This window comes from Microcaecilia unicolor, chromosome 5, assembly GCF_901765095.1.
Source record: "Microcaecilia unicolor chromosome 5, aMicUni1.1, whole genome shotgun sequence".
Lineage (NCBI taxonomy): Eukaryota > Metazoa > Chordata > Amphibia > Gymnophiona > Siphonopidae > Microcaecilia > Microcaecilia unicolor.
Genome location: NC_044035.1, coordinates 199,034,425 through 199,052,369, shown reverse-complemented (window position 1 = coordinate 199,052,369; position 17,945 = coordinate 199,034,425). Strand labels below are relative to the sequence as shown.

The following is a 17,945-nucleotide window of genomic DNA, read 5'->3' as shown; positions in this document are numbered from 1 at the left end:
TCCGCAAACTATTGAAAACCTATCTCTTCGACAAGATATATCACAAAGATCAACATGTGTAACTGTATAATCTTTAAAACTTCCAGAACTGTCTTATAATGTCTTTCTGCTTTACACCATCATGTATTTCACCACCATGTAACACAAAACCCTCTGTAAACCATATGTATATTCACTTCTATTTCCATTATCCATGATGAATTGTAAGCCACATTGAGCCTGCAAAGAGGTGGGATAATATGGGATACAAATGCAATAAATAAATAAATAAATATATCTAGCTTGGTGATATTTTTGGTAGTACAAGTTTATTTTTGTAACTTGCTTTGCATTAGCCACATATTTGTATATTTTATAATAAATAATAATATATCCCTTTTGTGGTATTGTTCTTTTCATTGGTGCAGCTAGTCAGAGGAGTCTGAGGACAAATAAGAGGTACATGCATCCCCTAGAAACGTGTCCAGAATAATTGCTATTCAGTACTGTTCTGTCAGACAAGTACCTCTGATTATGTATCAGGAGTTTATCCTTCTAATATATTCCTACAGGAGCAAAAGATGTTAGCTCCATAGACAAATGCAGGAAAAGTTGGAGATGAAAAATAAGATGTACAGGTCTTGCGCATCTGTGGCATGCCCAAACTGGAAAGCTATAAGGACTGTAAATCAAAGGCACAGAAAATTTGTGCTAAAAAGTGCTGTGGGTGGAGAATGTTTGACTACAATGCTTTGCAATTAAACTGGACCATGCTCACAAAGCATTGGAAAGCCCAAGAACAACGTGCCTAGGACACTGTAATCTGTGTTCATGTGTTTTAAGATTCTTTTTTTTTTTTTTTTTTTTAAATGGCCGCGAAAATGCGTCACACAATACAGTGGGAAGGTCATTCACGGACTTGGCGGCAAGTATCCTGCAGAGGAGGAGGAAGTGTAAAGAAACAAGACTGTAGAAGGCTAATATTTGGTACTGACTGATTTTTCCCTTCAGCCTAGTCTTCACTGGGGAGGAAAGAATAAAATGGTGCGCTCCCTTGAGGAAGTCTGGGCTTCTCTCAAGGAGCTGGGATAGAGCAAGGCAGAAATTTATGTTGCTCATAATATACGTTGCTTTGAAGTAGTCAGGCAACTGGGAAGTTCATCCCAACAGGTTAGTATAGCGCTTCAGGAGACTGGGCTACAGCACTTGTAACAATGACTCAGCTAATAGCTAGACTGGAATAGTATCAAATATGACAGCTATTTTCTGCATGCAAGAAGGGCCCTGAATACTCAACTTTACACTAAAGTGCTAAGCTCTGGGAGAGTAGTTCTGACTTGGACATCATCCACTTGTATAACTCGTTCAATCCTGTTTCTCAAAGTAATACCTTGTTTCTGATGCTAGATCTTACTTCAGTCTGCTATCATTTATCCAGATCAAAAATATGGAAATTGAGGGGTTAAACTTGGTGTTTTGCCTCTTTCTTGCCAGTCAGGAATTATTTTCTATCATTGGGAGAGTTGGCTTCTAGCCCACCAGTTGATTTCTCATACGGTCCCTCGGGGCTCTGTTATTTCTTCAATACCATTTAACATCTTTCTGAGGCCCCAAGGACATTAATTAGAAATTAATATCTCTGCCAAATTATCTCAAAAACGTCATTGCTGACTCTGTGCTCTTCCCTTGAGCTGCGCCTCCCCAATAAGCAGGCCCCCTCACCCGAAGTGACATAACTGCTTCAGTGTGAACAATGCTTCATGTGGTCAGCTAGGACTTTCTTGAGTAGCCCAATTGAAGTTTGTCAAGATACACTGGCCATGATAAAAATTGAGGCTGGTGCTGTAGTCTGCATTGGCACTGAAAACGTTACCTCACAGAGTACAGCCGTTAACCCAAGATCTCCTGGGACCTATGGATAAGTATGAACAACTCTTTCCACCCCACAAACAAAATGCCCCTCAGTACTCGCAGAACCTTGTAGTATAAAAAGTTCTTTTGCTCAAAAGCAAAGAGGGAAATTACTGTGCTCTGCTCTTTGCCACCTCTATAGAAGAGAGAAACAAGGGTGAGGTGGGAAAAACTGAGATATCCCCTGGCTCCAGAAAAAAAACCCCAAAACTAATTTCTCTTCCCCCCCCCCACCCCAACACACACACACACAATACAAAGGAGGATTCCTTCCCTCAACTGGTTACCAGTTCTCCAAGTGGATCAGGCGGTTCCCTCAGGGACTAGTCCAGGAGCTACACAGTCTGCCTGTCACCATCTGTTGGAGTCAGAAAAATACTGAAGATCTCAGGCTATATGATGGCCTTATAGAGTAGAGCCCAGAATTCTAGAATGTTTCCACAAATCTGCTAAGTTGATAGGCAAAACCTAAAAGTTCTGGACTGGTCTGGTAAGGGTACTAAGGAAAAAGCAGATTGCTAGATTAACCTCAATTTTTAGAGAACGGAAAACAAAAATAAAATTTTGGAGTTGGAAGGAAAGGAGAGTAGGGAGGCAGTGGACCAGACAAGTGAAAAGGGAAAATGACAGCAAAAATGTTATAGCAAGGAAAAAATATGTTTGAAAGAGCCGAAATGCCAAAATGGTATCTGTGCAATAGCTGAAACCAAATTAGACTTGGGAGGGGGGAGGGGGAGGGAATGTGAACAAGCAGCTACACAAACGTCCTGCACATGCTCATGAAAAAAAAAGGTTTCCCCTGTAGGAATATGTGAAAGACAAGTGCTGCATGCATTAACTGTCAACAATTCTATGAGCTATGATGTCATTGGATATAGTGTAATGTCTTGTGGGTGTGTCTGAGTCACTCTAGTTGCTCTGAGAGTGAGTCAGTCTGTGTCAGCATAAGATGGTGTTAGCAATCTCTCTTCAAGCTGTATGATAACCAACTGACAGAATTTTTGTATTCAGTAGTTTTACCATGTCTACTGCAAGTATGATGTAAATAGTTATCTGAAGAAACTGTAAGTAAACATCATTTTTGTTTGGAAGTTAAAGAAGAGAGAGTAATTGAATCTTTTATTCAAGAGTCTGTGTGAAAGAGAGAGAGAGAGAGAAAAAAAAATGGGAGTTAACACTTCTAAAGCTCTGCTGTGTATGGGCTAAATCTGCTGAAGTAAAAGTCTATTTTATCATTTCTCCCCATCATATTGGGTTACGGGCCCAGACCACTAAAATAAAAAATAAAAAAAACATTAAGAAATTTTTTTTATCTCTCCACACAAAGACAAGATGGCAGCTGCACCATTACTATGTTCTCTCAAAGTGCCCCAACTGAATGAATATAACTATATTCAGTGGGAGATGAGATTTAAATGTATTATTGAAGCAAAGAAGCTAAATATATGTTTGGATCAAGTAAGAAATGCTGACAATTTTGAAGAATGGAATACTGCCAGACTATATAGTCAGAAGTATGCTATATGAAGCTCTGACAGAGAAACAGGCAATATTGATTGATGGAACAGACACCTCAAAGAAATATTGCAAATATTGAAAACCATGTATGGTACTTCATATACAAAACAACAGCCTATATGGTTATCAGAAATAATTCAATTGACGTTGAATGACAAGAAAAAATGTAATGATCATATAACACATTTAATGTCATTATTTAAGCTAGAATTATCGGGTATACCTATCTGCGATGCTTTAAAGAGAGCTTTTATGTTTACATCTCTGTCTAAAAGTTTTGAAGTATTCAGGACAGTGAATGAAGCAATTGAAAGACAATCTTTTGAACAGGCTGTCTCTAAGCTTAGACAAGAATGTATTATAACAGAGGAGATATGTTCACCAAGAGAGATTAACCAGAATGAAACATTTTTCTCAGCAATGCATAGTAGGAGGCGGAGCTATAATGAAAAAAGCCTGCCCAGAAACAAGCTGATTTGCTATTCATGTGTTAAAGAGGGACATGTATCAAAATACTGTAACAAGAAAAACCACACCCCTTCTAGCTCATTTAAGCCAATGGAGAATAAGCATGGTCAAAGAAAAAATTATGACCATGACAACAGTAAGAATAAGAGCTGTATAATGACAGAAAAATCTTTTAATATAATGAAGAACACTTCAGATAAAAATAGTTGGATATTAGATTCTGGCAGCACAAAACATATAACCAATAATAAAGAATTTTTCACAGATATGAGACCAGAAGATGGTAGTCTTCACACAGCAAATGCTGGCTCAACAATGATCAAAGGAAAAGGAAATGGACATTTAAAATGCATAGTATCAAATGGAGTCAAAAAAACTCTTGTAAAAGATGTCTTATATGTTCCACGAGCAGTTTGTAATATGCTCAGTGTATCAGCATTAGACAAGAAAGGTTTTTCAACTCATTTTGAAAATAGTAAATGTACAATTTCTGATGGTAATGAAATTTATGCTGAAGGTTATATGAATAACAATGTCTATAAGTTAAACATTACAGGTGAATCATCACATCTTATAAAAACAAAGAAGAATACAGAATGTAATCTTGAGACCTGGCATCGTCGAATGGGACACAGAGATCCAAAGGTGATCTTGGAGCTACAAAGTAAGCAACTTGCAACAGGCATAAAAATAAGTGCCAGTAATGGTAAGATGGAAAAATGCATAGATTATATTACTCAAAAGGGGGTAAGACCCTCATTTCCATCATATAAAGGAAAAAGAAGTAGTAAAATACTGGACTTGATACATAGTGACTTATGTGGACCATTAATATTCCATCACTAGGGAATAACAAATATGCATTAATATTTGTGGATGATTTCTCTAGATACTGTATGGCCTATCTATTAAAAGAAAAGAATCAAGTTGCTGATATGTTAAAGAAGTTTGTAGCCTTGGTAAGCAATAAATTTGATAAAAAACCAAAGATTCTACAGACTGACAACGGTGGTGAGTTTACTTCACATACCATACAAACATTTCTAGAACAAGAAGGTATTCAGCACATAAAGACAGTTGCATATACACCAGAACAAAATTCTGTAGCTGAAAGAAAGTTCAGATCGCTTGTAGAAATGACAAGATGTATGCTATCTGATAGTAATCTTCCAAAGAGATTATGGGGAGAAGCAATTCTCACAGCAGTATATCTACAGAACAGACTACCTACAAAAGGGACTGATCGCACCCCACATGAAATGTGGCATAGTAAAAAGCCAAATCTGTCACATATAAGAATATTTGGAAGTACAGCATATGCTCATGTGCCGAAACAGAAGAGACATAAGCTGGATTCCACAACAGAAAAAGGAATTCTAGTGGGCTATGATTCAGGTCACAAAGGTTATAGAATTCTGAATCTAAACACCGGATTTGTTGATGTAAAACACATCACATATTTTGATGAAAATATAAAAATTGATAAAGACTGGAAAATTCCAAATGAACCTTATCATCCAGAATATGAAAAGAAACCAATAATCAATATCCCGGTGATTATAAACACTAACATACCAGAATTGTCTGATAATAATTTTTTCTGATTCTAATGAGGAACAGGAAAATGAAATAGATACAGAAAGTGTTTATACAGAAGACAGTACCACTGATGAAGGGGAAATGATTGGAGATAGAATCTCGATCTCAGATGACACGGAGAGGTCAGACCAACAAAATGTCAGACGCTCATCCAGAGAAAATCGAGGTAATCCACCCCAAAGACTATCTTATTTAACAACTTCTGATGATGCACAAGAACCTTTAACTTGGGATGAAATTGATCAAATGTCTGAAAAAGAAGCAGAAGAATGGAAAAAAGCTGCACAAGATGAAATCGACGCGTTGCACAAAAACAAAACATGGAACTTAACTGAATTACCCCATGGCAAAAAGGCCATAGGATGCAAGTGGGTATTTAAGTTGAAAAGAAATGCACAAGGACAAGTAGAAATATATAAAGCCAGACTGGTAGCAAAAGGTTATCTTCAAAAATATGGTGAAGATTATGATGAAGTATTTGCACCAGTAGTGAAACACACAACAATCAGAACTCTCCTAAGCATAGCTGCATCAAAGAAAATGCAAGTGAAACACATAGATGTTAAAACAGCATTTCTTCATGGAGATATATCTGAAGACTTATATATGAAACAACCAGAAGGTTTCATAGATACAAATAACAGTCATTTAATGTGTAAACTGAACAAAGGTTCATATGGTTTAAAGCAAAGTGCAAAATGCTGGAATGAGAAAATGCATGAAATGTTAACTGATTTAGATTTTAAGCAAGGAGAAGCAGATAAATGCTTGTATATAGACAAAAGGAAGGTCATTGTGTGTACATTTTAGCATTTGTAGATGATTTGCTTATAGCAAGTGAAAGTGAAAAAGAGTATAAAGACATTGTAAAGTGTTTAAATCAGAATGTTGAAATAACTGAACTTGGAAATGTGTCATACTATTTAGGTATGAATATTGAAAAACAGAAAGATGGTTCTTATTTAATAAGTCAGAAACAAAAGATTAATGATCTTATTGAAAGTATGGGTATGCAGGAAGCACACTCAGTAGGTTCACCTATGACCACAGATTTTCAGAGGGATGAAACTGAAAGGGAACCATTACCAGATAACATTCTATACAGATCTGCAATAGGAAAACTTTTGTATCTAACTACCACTTACAGAGTTGATATAGCGAATGCTGTAGGCATTTTAAGTAGAAGAGTGAACAAGCCTACTAAGACTGACTGGACTGCTGTAAAAAGAGTGGTAAGATATTTGAAAGGTACAATTGACTGTAAATTGGTGATTCCGGTAAATAGTAATCAGAAATTGATTTGTTACTGTGATTCTGATTGGGCTGGAGATCATTCAGATTACAAATCCACAAGTGGGTATGTGTTTATGTATGGGAAAACATCTATTTCATGGGCAAGTCATAAACAAACCATTGTAAGTTTATCATCCACAGAAGCAGAATATGTTGCTGTGTCTGAAGCATGTCGTGAACTAATGTGGATAGAAAAACTGTGTACAGATTTTGGTATAGAACAGCAGAGACCGATATAGATTTTTGAAGACAATCAAAGCTGTATAAGGTTGTCAATAAATGACAGGGTACAGTCTAGAACAAAACATTTTGCAACAAAATTCCATAATGTCAGATAATTGTCAAGGCAAGGAGTAATAAGTTTGCAATATAAACAAACTGACCAAATGATTGCTGATATCTTGACGAAACCGCTAGCTGTAAGAAATTTTGAAAATCTATGAGAAAAGCTATGTATATAAATAAATATATATGTATGTATATAAATAAATATATAAGAATTGAATTGTTGGACAATAATGCATGTGAAGGGGTATGTAGGAATATGTGAAAGACAAGTGCTGCATGCATTAACTGTCAACAATTCTATGAGCTATGATGTCATTGGATATAGTGTAATGTCTTGTGGGTGTGTCTGAGTTACTCTAGTTGCTCTGAGAGTGAGTCAGTCTGTGTCAGTATAAGATGGTGTTAGCAATCTCTCTTCAAGCTGTATGATAACCAACTGACAGAATTTTTGTATTCAGTAGTTTTACCATGTCTACTGCAAGTATGATGTAAATAGTTATCTGAAGAAACTGTAAGTAAACATCATTTTTGTTTGGAAGTTAAAGAAGAGAGAGTAATTGAATCTTTTATTCAAGAGTCTGTGTGAAAGAGAGAGAGAGAGAAAAAAAAATGGGAGTTAACACTTCTAAAGCTCTGCTGCGTATGGGCTAAAGCTGCTGAAGTAAAAGTCTATTTTATCATTTCTCCCCATCATCCCCCACCCGCCCGAGCTCTGTACAAAGTATCCCATTTGAGTGGTTAATTCATTCTGTTTATCAATGAAGTAACTTAGCTCTCGAAAGCCAGGTCACAGATTTAGTTAGTCCAATAAAAAGGTGTTAACCATGACTTAACTGTTGACCTGTATTCCTTTCACAGGAGAACAAGAGTAAAACCAAAATAAGAATTACTGTACATTACCTTTTCTTTGTTGATATATTTTAAGCAACCATCTTCATCATCCAGGATACTATCCAACTGCTCACTACCCACCTTCAACACCAATTTTACTGGTACCCTTAACATAGATAAGACAATCTGAAGCTGATTCTGGAGAGACTGATGAAATACTCCATTCCGGTAACTCTGAAGAAAGCTACGACACAGCTCTTGGTGACAGAATTTGATGTAGACAATCAGTTGAGGTTTGCTGCAATATACCTTCAATATATCAACAGGGGACGTGCTACCTGTTGTTGAATCTGGGGGGGGGGGAAGGAGAGAGAGAGAGAGAGAGAGAATAACCATGGCATTAGGTCACAGAAATGATTTTTTTCCTAATATCTTTTTTTTTAATTTGTATTTATTTATTGGTTTTATGTAATAACAAACATGTTGCATATCAAGCAGTCATTCGCTGATACAATCCAAAATGTTCCCATCCCCCTCCCTCATCCCCCCTCCCCCCTCAACAAATTATACGTTTAAGATTTATGTCATGCGGGTTAAACTCCGATATTGAGTCCATAATTCTGAAGATTCATTATAACGGCCCAATCTTTTGTCCGTAAATTTCTCCATTTCGCCAATCAAAGATAACTTCAAAAGCCAATCCTCTTCTGAGGGTGCCTCTAATTGTTTCCAATGCTTTGCTATTACAGTTTTTGCCGCTGCCAAGCACATTCTTTTAAACCGACTCTGCCATTTAGCTCCTCGTCTATTACCCAATCCAAGCAAACACCATTGAGGTTCACACGGGAAGGGCTTCCCCGTGTGGGCTGCTATCTTTGTTGCGACATTTCCCCAGAAGACCTGTATTTTGGCACAGGACCACCAAATGTGTAGATAGGTCCCTTCCTCATCTCCACATCTCCAACACCATTGTGATGTCCCTGGAAACATAACATGCAGTCTGTGTGGGGTATAATACCATCGTGACAGGATTTTGAAAGCATTTTCCTTTATCAGCACACAAGTTGAGGCTTTAGTAACCTCAGCCAGAATTGCCTTCCACTCGTGTGCTGTAAATTCCTTATTCAAATCCCGTTCCCACTGAAGCATATAAGGACACTTCTCAAAGGTCCTACCCCTTAAAAATTTATACAATATCGAAATAGTACCTTTCATTTTCCCCAGGGAACTCCACATATTCTCTAGGCCCTCAAACTCTTTCCGGGTCCGTCTTCAACCCACCCTTGTGTTTGTATATAATGTTTGACTTGTATGTAAAAGAATTGTTCAGTCTCTAAAATCCCATTTTGTTCTTTAAGCTCCGCAAAGGGCACCATTTGTCCATCATCCATTAGATCTCTAAAACAAATTATCCCTTTCTCTGCCCATCTCCTTGCCACCGGATGTCCCATTCCTATCTGAAACCCTGGTTCTCCCCCAATGTATGCAAAAGATGAGGTGAGCCTGGACTGCCACTGGGTACTCCTAACCACTGCCCACAATGTTAAGAGGTGTTGCACAAAAGGATTGGAAGTCAGTGTTGTGTACATTCTACGTGGATAGGAGGCCCAAAGTACTGATTTGAGACATTGATTCGGCACCATAAGTTGATCAAGTTGGGCCACCACTGACAGCCTGTCTTGGCTCCATGCGGAAATGAACTTTAATTGAGCAGCCCAGTAGTACCACTTAAGGTTTGGAACACCTCTTCCCCCCAAGTCAACTGCCTTCCATAACAACTTTCTGCTTTGCCTTGGCGCTTTGCCCTCCCAAATAAATCTCAATAGCGCTCTCTGCAATTTCTCCAACTCCCCCTTTGGCACTAATATTGGTAATGTCTGAAAGAAGAATAGTACTCGGGGTAGAATATTCATTCGGACAACTGCAATACGCCCCCCACCATGACAGCCATTTCCCCGTCCATGCTTCTAAATCTGCTCGTACCTGTTGAAAAAGTGGTATATAGTTCAGGGAAAATACTTGAGAAATCTCCATAGGTATCCTGACCCCCAGATATTTAATCTTATCGTGCCTCACACGGAATGGGTATGTTCGCATGAGCTCTTGCATCCAGGCCTGTGTAAGGGAAATCCCCAACAGCTCTGATTTGTCATAATTAATCTTAAAGCCTGACATGCGTCCGTACTCTGATAGAATTACCATCAAGTTCGGAAGGGTCAATGCAGGATTTCCCACAAAAAATAACACGTCGTCCGCAAATAATGCTAATTTGTGTTCTATAGTCCCAATTACTATCCCTTTTACATCCGCAGATTCTCGAATCTTCTGCGCTAACAGCTCTATATAGAGCGCGAAGAGCAGCGGCGACAGTGGGCAGCCCTGGCGAGTGCCTCGTTCTATCGGGAATGTCGACGTGTACCCCCCATTGATTTTTAATCGAGCTATTGGCCTTTCATATAGCCTATGAAGCCATCCCAGTAGACCAGTCCCAACTCCCATATTTTCCATAACTTCCCAGAGATAAGGCCACTCCACCCTATCAAATGCTTTTTCTGCATCTGTACTTAGCAAAGTGACCGGTATATCTTGTCTCTGAGCCTCCCATATAACATGCAGTGTTCGGCGTACATTATCTGCTACCTGCCGGCCCTTAACAAACCCAGATTGGTCAGTATGTACTAATTTTGGTAGGATTGCACCTAGCCGGTCTGCCAATACTTTTGATAATATTTTTATATCTAGGTTGATCAGCGAGATTGGTCTATAGGACCCACATATTGCAGGGTCCCTTCCTGGCTTTAAAAGCAGGGATATTCCCGCCTCGTGCATACTAATGGGCAAAGACTGACCCTCAAAACAGGAATTACCCACTCTCATCAGCAAGGGTCCCACTTCCCCCGTGAAAAGTTTGTAGAATTTGGCGGAGTAGCCATCCATTCCTGGGGCCTTTCCTCCCTTAAGATTTTTAATAGCTCCTGTGATTTCATCAAGACGAAATGGAGCTTCCAGCTTACGGCTCTCTTCGCTAGTCAATTTGGATAGCCCAAGTCCCTCGAAACTCTGCCGCACCTCAGCATCTTCCAACCCTATTTCTCTTTTATAGAGCTCTTTATAGAAAGTTAAGAATTGAGTTCTAATTTCTTCATCCCTGTAATATAGTTGGTCCCCTGGGCCTTTAATTTTTGTAATGGTGTGATTTCTCTGCCTAGCCTTAAGACAATTGGCCAGCATTTTCCCTGACTTATTACTATATTCATAAAATTTATGTTGGAGAAGCTTCCTCATGAATTCCACCCGCATTATTTGTAGCTTTTCCAATTCCATCCGGCACCTCCTGAGCTCCTGCAGGTCTTTTGCTAAACCCCTCGCCTGGTGTTGTCTTTCCAGATGAACCAGTCTGGATCTCAGATTGAGTTCCGCAGCTTCTCTGGCGCGCTTTTTACGAGCCCCCCCACTTTATGAGGTGCCCTCTTACCACCACCTTCAATGCGTCCCAGAGAGTTCCATCTGAAACCTCCCCCGTGTCATTGCTTATGCAGTAAGACTGAATCACTTTACGAATATCAGCACAAATTCTGTGATCCCCCAGTAGTGACTCATTTAATCTCCAAAAGAGGAGCCTATCTTCCTCCCTCCACCCCTTCAGTTCAAGTTCTACTGGAGCATGATCTGAAATACTAATGGGGCTAATCTCAGAATCTATCACATTATCCCAGAGTGTGCGACTGCACCAAATCATATCTATTCTAGTATATGTAGTTTGTGAATGAGAGAAAAATGTATATGTCTTTTGGCCTGGGTGTCTGAGCCTCCAAACTTCTACTAAATCTAACTGTGACGTCAATTGTTTTAGTTTTTTACTGTGGGTCACATTTATACTGCCTCCTCCTCTAGAATGGTCCATTGGTGTCATATATGTATTGAAATCACCTCCCAAAATCATATGGCCTTGTTGGAACTGGGAAAGTTCCTCTGTCATATTATCGAAAAAGTCCCCCTGCCCCACATTCGGGGCATATACATTCACAATAGTCACAGGTTTGCCATATATAAGTCCCTTCACCGCCAAACACCTGCCTAGGACATCTTTGTAAATATCATTAATTATAAATGGTATACCTTTCCGAACATAGATTACAAGCCCTCCCACTTTTCCTCCTCTGTTATCAAAATGAGCTATACATTCATCAAAAGATTTGTGCTTGAGCAAGTGAGCATCACCACTCTTAATATGTGTTTCCTGTAGCATTACTATATCCCAATGGAGCCTTTGTACCTCCCGAAATACAAGACTGCGTTTTGATGGGGAGTTCAACCCATTGACATTCCATGTACCCACTTTTAACCCCTGACCCCCCCTCCCCCCCCCCCCCCCCCCCCCCCCCCCCCCCCAAAGTAGCTGGTAGAGAATCTGCCAGCAGAAGGTTCTGAGGGAGTAACTCCTCGCCAGAGCAGACTATTATTGGGCTTCACGTGAAAAACCCCAATTGCTATACACTGTTTCAATCCTTATCCCTCTCACTATTCTTCTCTTAGTATTATTGCTAGCCAACATAAAACATATGTATTAACAACATTTCAGGAGCGACATAAAACTATCGCCTAAAATAGACATGTTCAACCAACTGATGATAAGATTAACACTGTATGGTGTGCATCTAGTTCTCACTATCATATACTCAAGTCCCACTCTTCTGTGGAGATCCTCGAGGACTTGTTTCCTTTCTGGAGCCCACTCTCTGCCACGTGGATGCCCTGCGTGACTGATGCACAATTGCAGAGGATGATCCAGAAGCTTCTGGTGGTAAATCCTTACAGCCCAGATCCTTCAATATAGTCCATGCCTCTCCCAGCCGTGACACTCTCCGGGATTGACCTCCCACTGTAAATTGTAATCCAAAAGGAAATGTCCATCTGTATCGAATACTGGATTGTTGAAGATATTGAGTAAGATCTTTAAATGATCTTCTGCATTGTAGGGTGCCTAATGCCAGATCTTGAAATATCACAATTTTCTGGTTTTCCCAGATGACCTCGCCCTTAGCTCTTGCTTGTCTCCAAATCCTATCTTTGATTGCATAACTTGAGAAACAGACTATTATATCTCGAGGTTGAGAGGACCTCCTGGGTCCCAGGCTTCTATGTACTCTGTCAAATTGGATTGCAAGATCTCCTTGTTCCTGCTGGGTCCCTGCAGTCTCTCCCAGAATAAGAGCACATATTTCTCTAATAATTTTTGCACAGTCCATATTTTGATCAGTATCTGGAATGCCTTTGAATCTGAGGTTACTTCGCCTTGAGCGATTTTCCAAGTCCTCCAGGTCTAATTCCATTTTTTCCTTATCCTCTTTCAGGGATTGTAGTTCAGACTGTAACTGGTGCACTTCGCCTCCCACGTGCTCCAGCTCACCCTCTGCCTGCTCCATTCTATGCCCAATTTCCCGCATGTCTTTTTGTAAATCTGTGACTGCCTCCTTAATCGTCTTGCGAACAGACGACATCTCTGCTTTCAAGGCCTTAAACCATCGAGCGACTTCTTTTTTGGTAATCTCTGTGTCGCTATCATGTTGTTCCACGAGGCCTTCCGCCTCCGATTCGGAATCTGCAGCCGCCATTTTGGCGCGTGTCATATGCGATCTGCTGCAGAGTTCGCTGCTCCGTCGCGCTTCTCCGCCGTGAATTTAAATTTATCTAATTTTTTCCGGGTCGCCATAGGCTTGTGTTGGCCGCTGTGTTTTTTATCTGGATGCCGAATTTTCGGGGATTTATTCGTCGTTTTCGCCGTCGCTCTAGCGGAGCTCCGGAATCATGCGTCCATCCCTGACGCTGACGTCACTTCCTCCTTTTTTTTCCTAATATCTTAAGTATCCCATCCTTCCATTTAATAAAAAGTTGTTTATTTCCTGTAAATCTCATCTCATCTGAGAGACCACCCAAGAGTCAGCTCGGTGAGAATTACAGGGACTTATCTCCTATTAGTCTGGGATTAGCTGGTGGGTTCTTACCTCAGCAAAGGCGGGTTAGTTCAGAACTGTGGTCAGGAAGGTGGATGCTAACTGTATTACTTCATGACCTAGTCAGTTACAAATCAGGATTGTGTATAAGTAACCTAGTAACCGGTAATAACAGTGTTTTAGTTAGACAATACATTCTATAGTAGTCTTATCAGCATAAGGTCTCTATATTTGTACTTAAGCCTTATTACAGAGTGTATTATTTATATTTTCTTATCTTTATAATAAATTCTAATATATATCAGCTGTGACTCTTCTTTGGCATAGTTTTCTACAATGGAAGGAAAGTTCTGGCGTAGGCACCAGAAGAAGGGACTTCCGGTGGAGCGGCCAGCCAAGATGGCTGCAACTCTGTGAGCTCCACGAGTTCCCGATCGAGGGCCCCCGAATAGCGCGACCCCAACACGGCGCTAAACATCTTGAGAACCGTTCGGGAGTCAGCTGAGACCAAACGACATGTGAACAGCTTTAGAAGTCCGTAAGCAAACGGGAGCTGAACAAAGGAAGGCGTGACGATCTGCCCCTCCCCCGCAAGTTACCGCGCTCGCCCGGCACTGGAGAAAAGCGGAGGCTGGCAAGTTTGAAACAGCGGCGACGTTGGAGGAGACCGGGGGTTAACCTGCTGGCAGTCGGGAGACCGATTCGGGAGTCCCGGTGGCGACATAAGCCCAGGCAAGTGTACAGACCCGAGAGGGGGAGGGGCCACAAGCGAAGCGAGCGGCCATACACAGCAAGGTGGAGAACAGACTGGCGGATGGGAGGCCACTGACCTGTTGCCCACAGCAAAACCGATGAGGAAGGGTTAGGAAGACAGCATTTTCAGACGGGCTTTGCTCTGCCAGTTTTACCCCTCCTGTTATAACTGGGTGTGGAAAGAAGGCCTGGGAGCATTGACAAGCATAATATAGAGAGTGCAAGAGCCGCCCCCAGGCAGCCAACCACCCCAGTTTGAAACATCACTTTGGCACACAACAAGTGACAACGGTACTTTACCACACAAGGGCCATCTTTTAAATAATTGTATGGCAGCCCGAGGATCCAAAAAGGAGGCGGAGAAAGCCAGAGGAGGGGGGCCCAAGATGGCTGACAAGAGCTCGCCTCCATCCCCGTCAGTAAGCTCCGCATGGACATCGGAAATTGTTGCTGAAGTGAAAACAGCAGTGGAGGAGACTTTGAGCCATCAACTACAACAAATAATGGATAAACTAGACGGAATGGACCAGAAGTTTACAAACTTTACCACAGATTTGCAGGAGGTACAGCAAAGACTAGGTGATGTGGAAACCAAGACAGGAATCAACTACAGACATTGAATATCTTAAGAAAACAATGATATCACTGGAAGACAAAGTAGATGACCTGGAGAACCGGTCTCGAAGAAACAACCTCAGATTGGTCGGAGTACCTGAATCGATAAAAGAAGCTGAACTGAGAGGCTACTTGGAGCCATGGCTTTCTAAGACCTTGTTGTCTCAAAGAACTGTGGGCCCAGTGAAAACAGAACAAGCTCATAGGCTAGGTCCCAGGAGAGGCACCAATGATAGACCGAGGGTAGTGATACTTAGATTACTCCACTATCATCATAAGATGGAAATACTGGCTGCTCTCAGGAATGGTAGAAAGCTGGAAGTGGAGGGACAACGGATTATGTGTTTTCAGGACTATTCTACTAAAGTCTCCCTCCAACGCAAACAATTTTCCCCGGTCTGCGGAAGACTCCACAGCCTACAAGTGCGGTTTAGCTTGTTGTACCCGGCAAAGTTACGAGTACAACATAACAGAACAGTACAATTTTACGAAAATGTGGAGGCAGCCCAGGCATTCGTGGATCAGCTGGAACGCGAAAAACTGAGCACATCCAAGACATGAGCCAAACGGCTAAAATGTTTCAGGTCTAGTTATGGTGATCAGAAGTAAAGAGGAGACAATGTATAATATATAATGTTCAGGAATACAGTATATGGTGTTTAACTGTTATAACTAATTAAGCTAAATGATGATGTTGATAATGCTGTTTCGTATAAACCAGGGGAGGACGGGCATCGTTCAAGCCCGTCTAAAAGGATGTTTGGGCACCTTGGGCCGTTAAGTTATATGTTCAAAGTTGATGTTAAATACTGTTTACTATGCGTGAAGGGGAGGAAAACACAATGTAGCAAACTTGATGGGGTCCTTGATCGGGTGCACGGAAGTAGAGCACCAAAGGTGCCGACAAGGAGTAAGTGGGGGCTAAACGGGGAAGGGTGGGCAAGGGTGGGGGGGGTAACATTTTTCTATCGGGGAAAGAATGGGGTAGTAAATAGAGACCAAAATTCTCACAGAGGATATACTTGGGGGGATGCAGGCTGGGGCGTCCACCCGAGGAACACATGCGATCTAAGAGAACATCAACAGAAGACTAGACCACATATAGACCATGGTTAAGTTAGTCATGTGGAATGTGGGGGGCATCAACTCCCCAATAAAAAGAACAAAAATCTTACAACATCTACAAAGACATCATATAGATATAGCTCTACTGCAAGAGACACACCTCAGCCCAGAGGAGCATGCAAAATTAAAAACATGGTGGGTGGAGGAATGTGTCTCTGCAGGGGCACAAGGGAAAAAAGGAGGAGTGGCAGTGCTGCTCCGTAAAGGAGTAGCGACTTCAGTAAACCCATTAGTAGCAGATCCTGGCGGTAGATATGTTTTGCTGGAAATAGAAGTGTCGGGCCAGAAGCTGCTAATATGTAATGTATATGCTCCCAATCAGTATGATAGGCAATTTTATAACCAGGTGATACACCACTTGAGTTCCTACCAGGGGGAACATGTCTTGGTGGGCGGGGATTTCAACACGGTATGGGATGCTTCAATAGATAGCTCAAAGGGCCAGAGGACTGACAGGGTGGCTTCAAACAAAGGCCTGAAAAGGATGGGGCAGACATTAGACTTAATAGATGCATGGAGAATACTACACCCAACTGAGCGTGACTATACACATTACGCACGAGCACATGAGTCCCAGGCTAGAATTGATTACATACTTTTATCAGAGGAAATGCTAGAGAGGGTAAAGGATGTAGTCATTGGCCCTTACACGATTTCAGACCACGCTTGGGTATGTTTAGATTGGGAGCTTGGAATAAACCCGCGCAAAGGGAACCCCTGGCAATTTCCCTTAGACTTAACAGGAGACGATGCCTTCCAGGCAAAACTAAAGGAGTGTTGGGAGGAATATGAGACCCTGAATCAACAACATATAGGAGACCCAGTTTTGTTTTGGGACGCAGCAAAAGCGGTGATGAGAGGGGAAATAATCAGTTACTATCATCACGTTAGGAAGACACGAAATAGGGAAATATTGTGTTTAAGTAAATTAGTGTGTAAGGCACGCCAGACATATGGAAGGACACACTCAGACATCCACCACAGCAATCTCTTAGAAACCCAAGCCTCATTGAACATGCTTCTACACCAAAGGGCCTCTAAATCCCAACTATACTATAAATTTCAGCTACACCGCTTTGGCAACAAAACGGGACGCCTTCTGGCACGATTAGCTAACCCGAGAGGGAACAAAAGGCAAGTATTGCAAATCAGAGGGACGCATGGGACAGTAGAACGTACAGCTGATAAAATCTGTGAGACCTTTGCCAAATTCTATAGTGAACTGTATGCGCAACCAGAGGAGTCGACCATATTAGACTCCCTATATTTAGATAATTTAGAACTTCCAACTCTTAGTCACCGAAAGACAAGTTGAACCAACCAATTACAGATGAAGAGGTACTACTGGCGATTAGACAGGGTACACTTCTTAAGGCGCCAGGTCCAGATGGTATGCGCATAGAATTCTACAAAATGATGGGAGAGCTTGTTGCCCCGACCCTCACTAAATATTTTAATACGATGGTGGATGCGGAATGCGTGCCTGAGATCTTATCTGTAGCACAAATAGTGGTACTCCCAAAACCAGGCAGAGACCCACAACAACCAGAGTCATATCGCCCCATATCACTTTTAAATGTGGAAATTAAACTATTAGCAAAAATTATGGCC

At 41.2% G+C, this 17,945-nt stretch overlaps 1 protein-coding gene across 2 annotated transcripts in view; it reads right to left on the bottom strand.

Annotated features, from left to right (window-relative positions):
- The window catches only part of TRADD (TNFRSF1A associated via death domain), a 343,489-nt gene that overhangs the window by 210,526 nt on the left and 115,018 nt on the right, over positions 1–17,945 (bottom strand). Inside the window, exon 3 of one of the 2 annotated variants that reach the window (XM_030203701.1) lies at positions 7,957–8,237. In XM_030203701.1, the coding sequence (XP_030059561.1) occupies positions 7,957–8,237 (281 nt within the window). The remainder of the gene's footprint in view (positions 1–7,956; positions 8,238–17,945) is intronic. The other variant, XM_030203702.1, reaches the window with a different exon arrangement.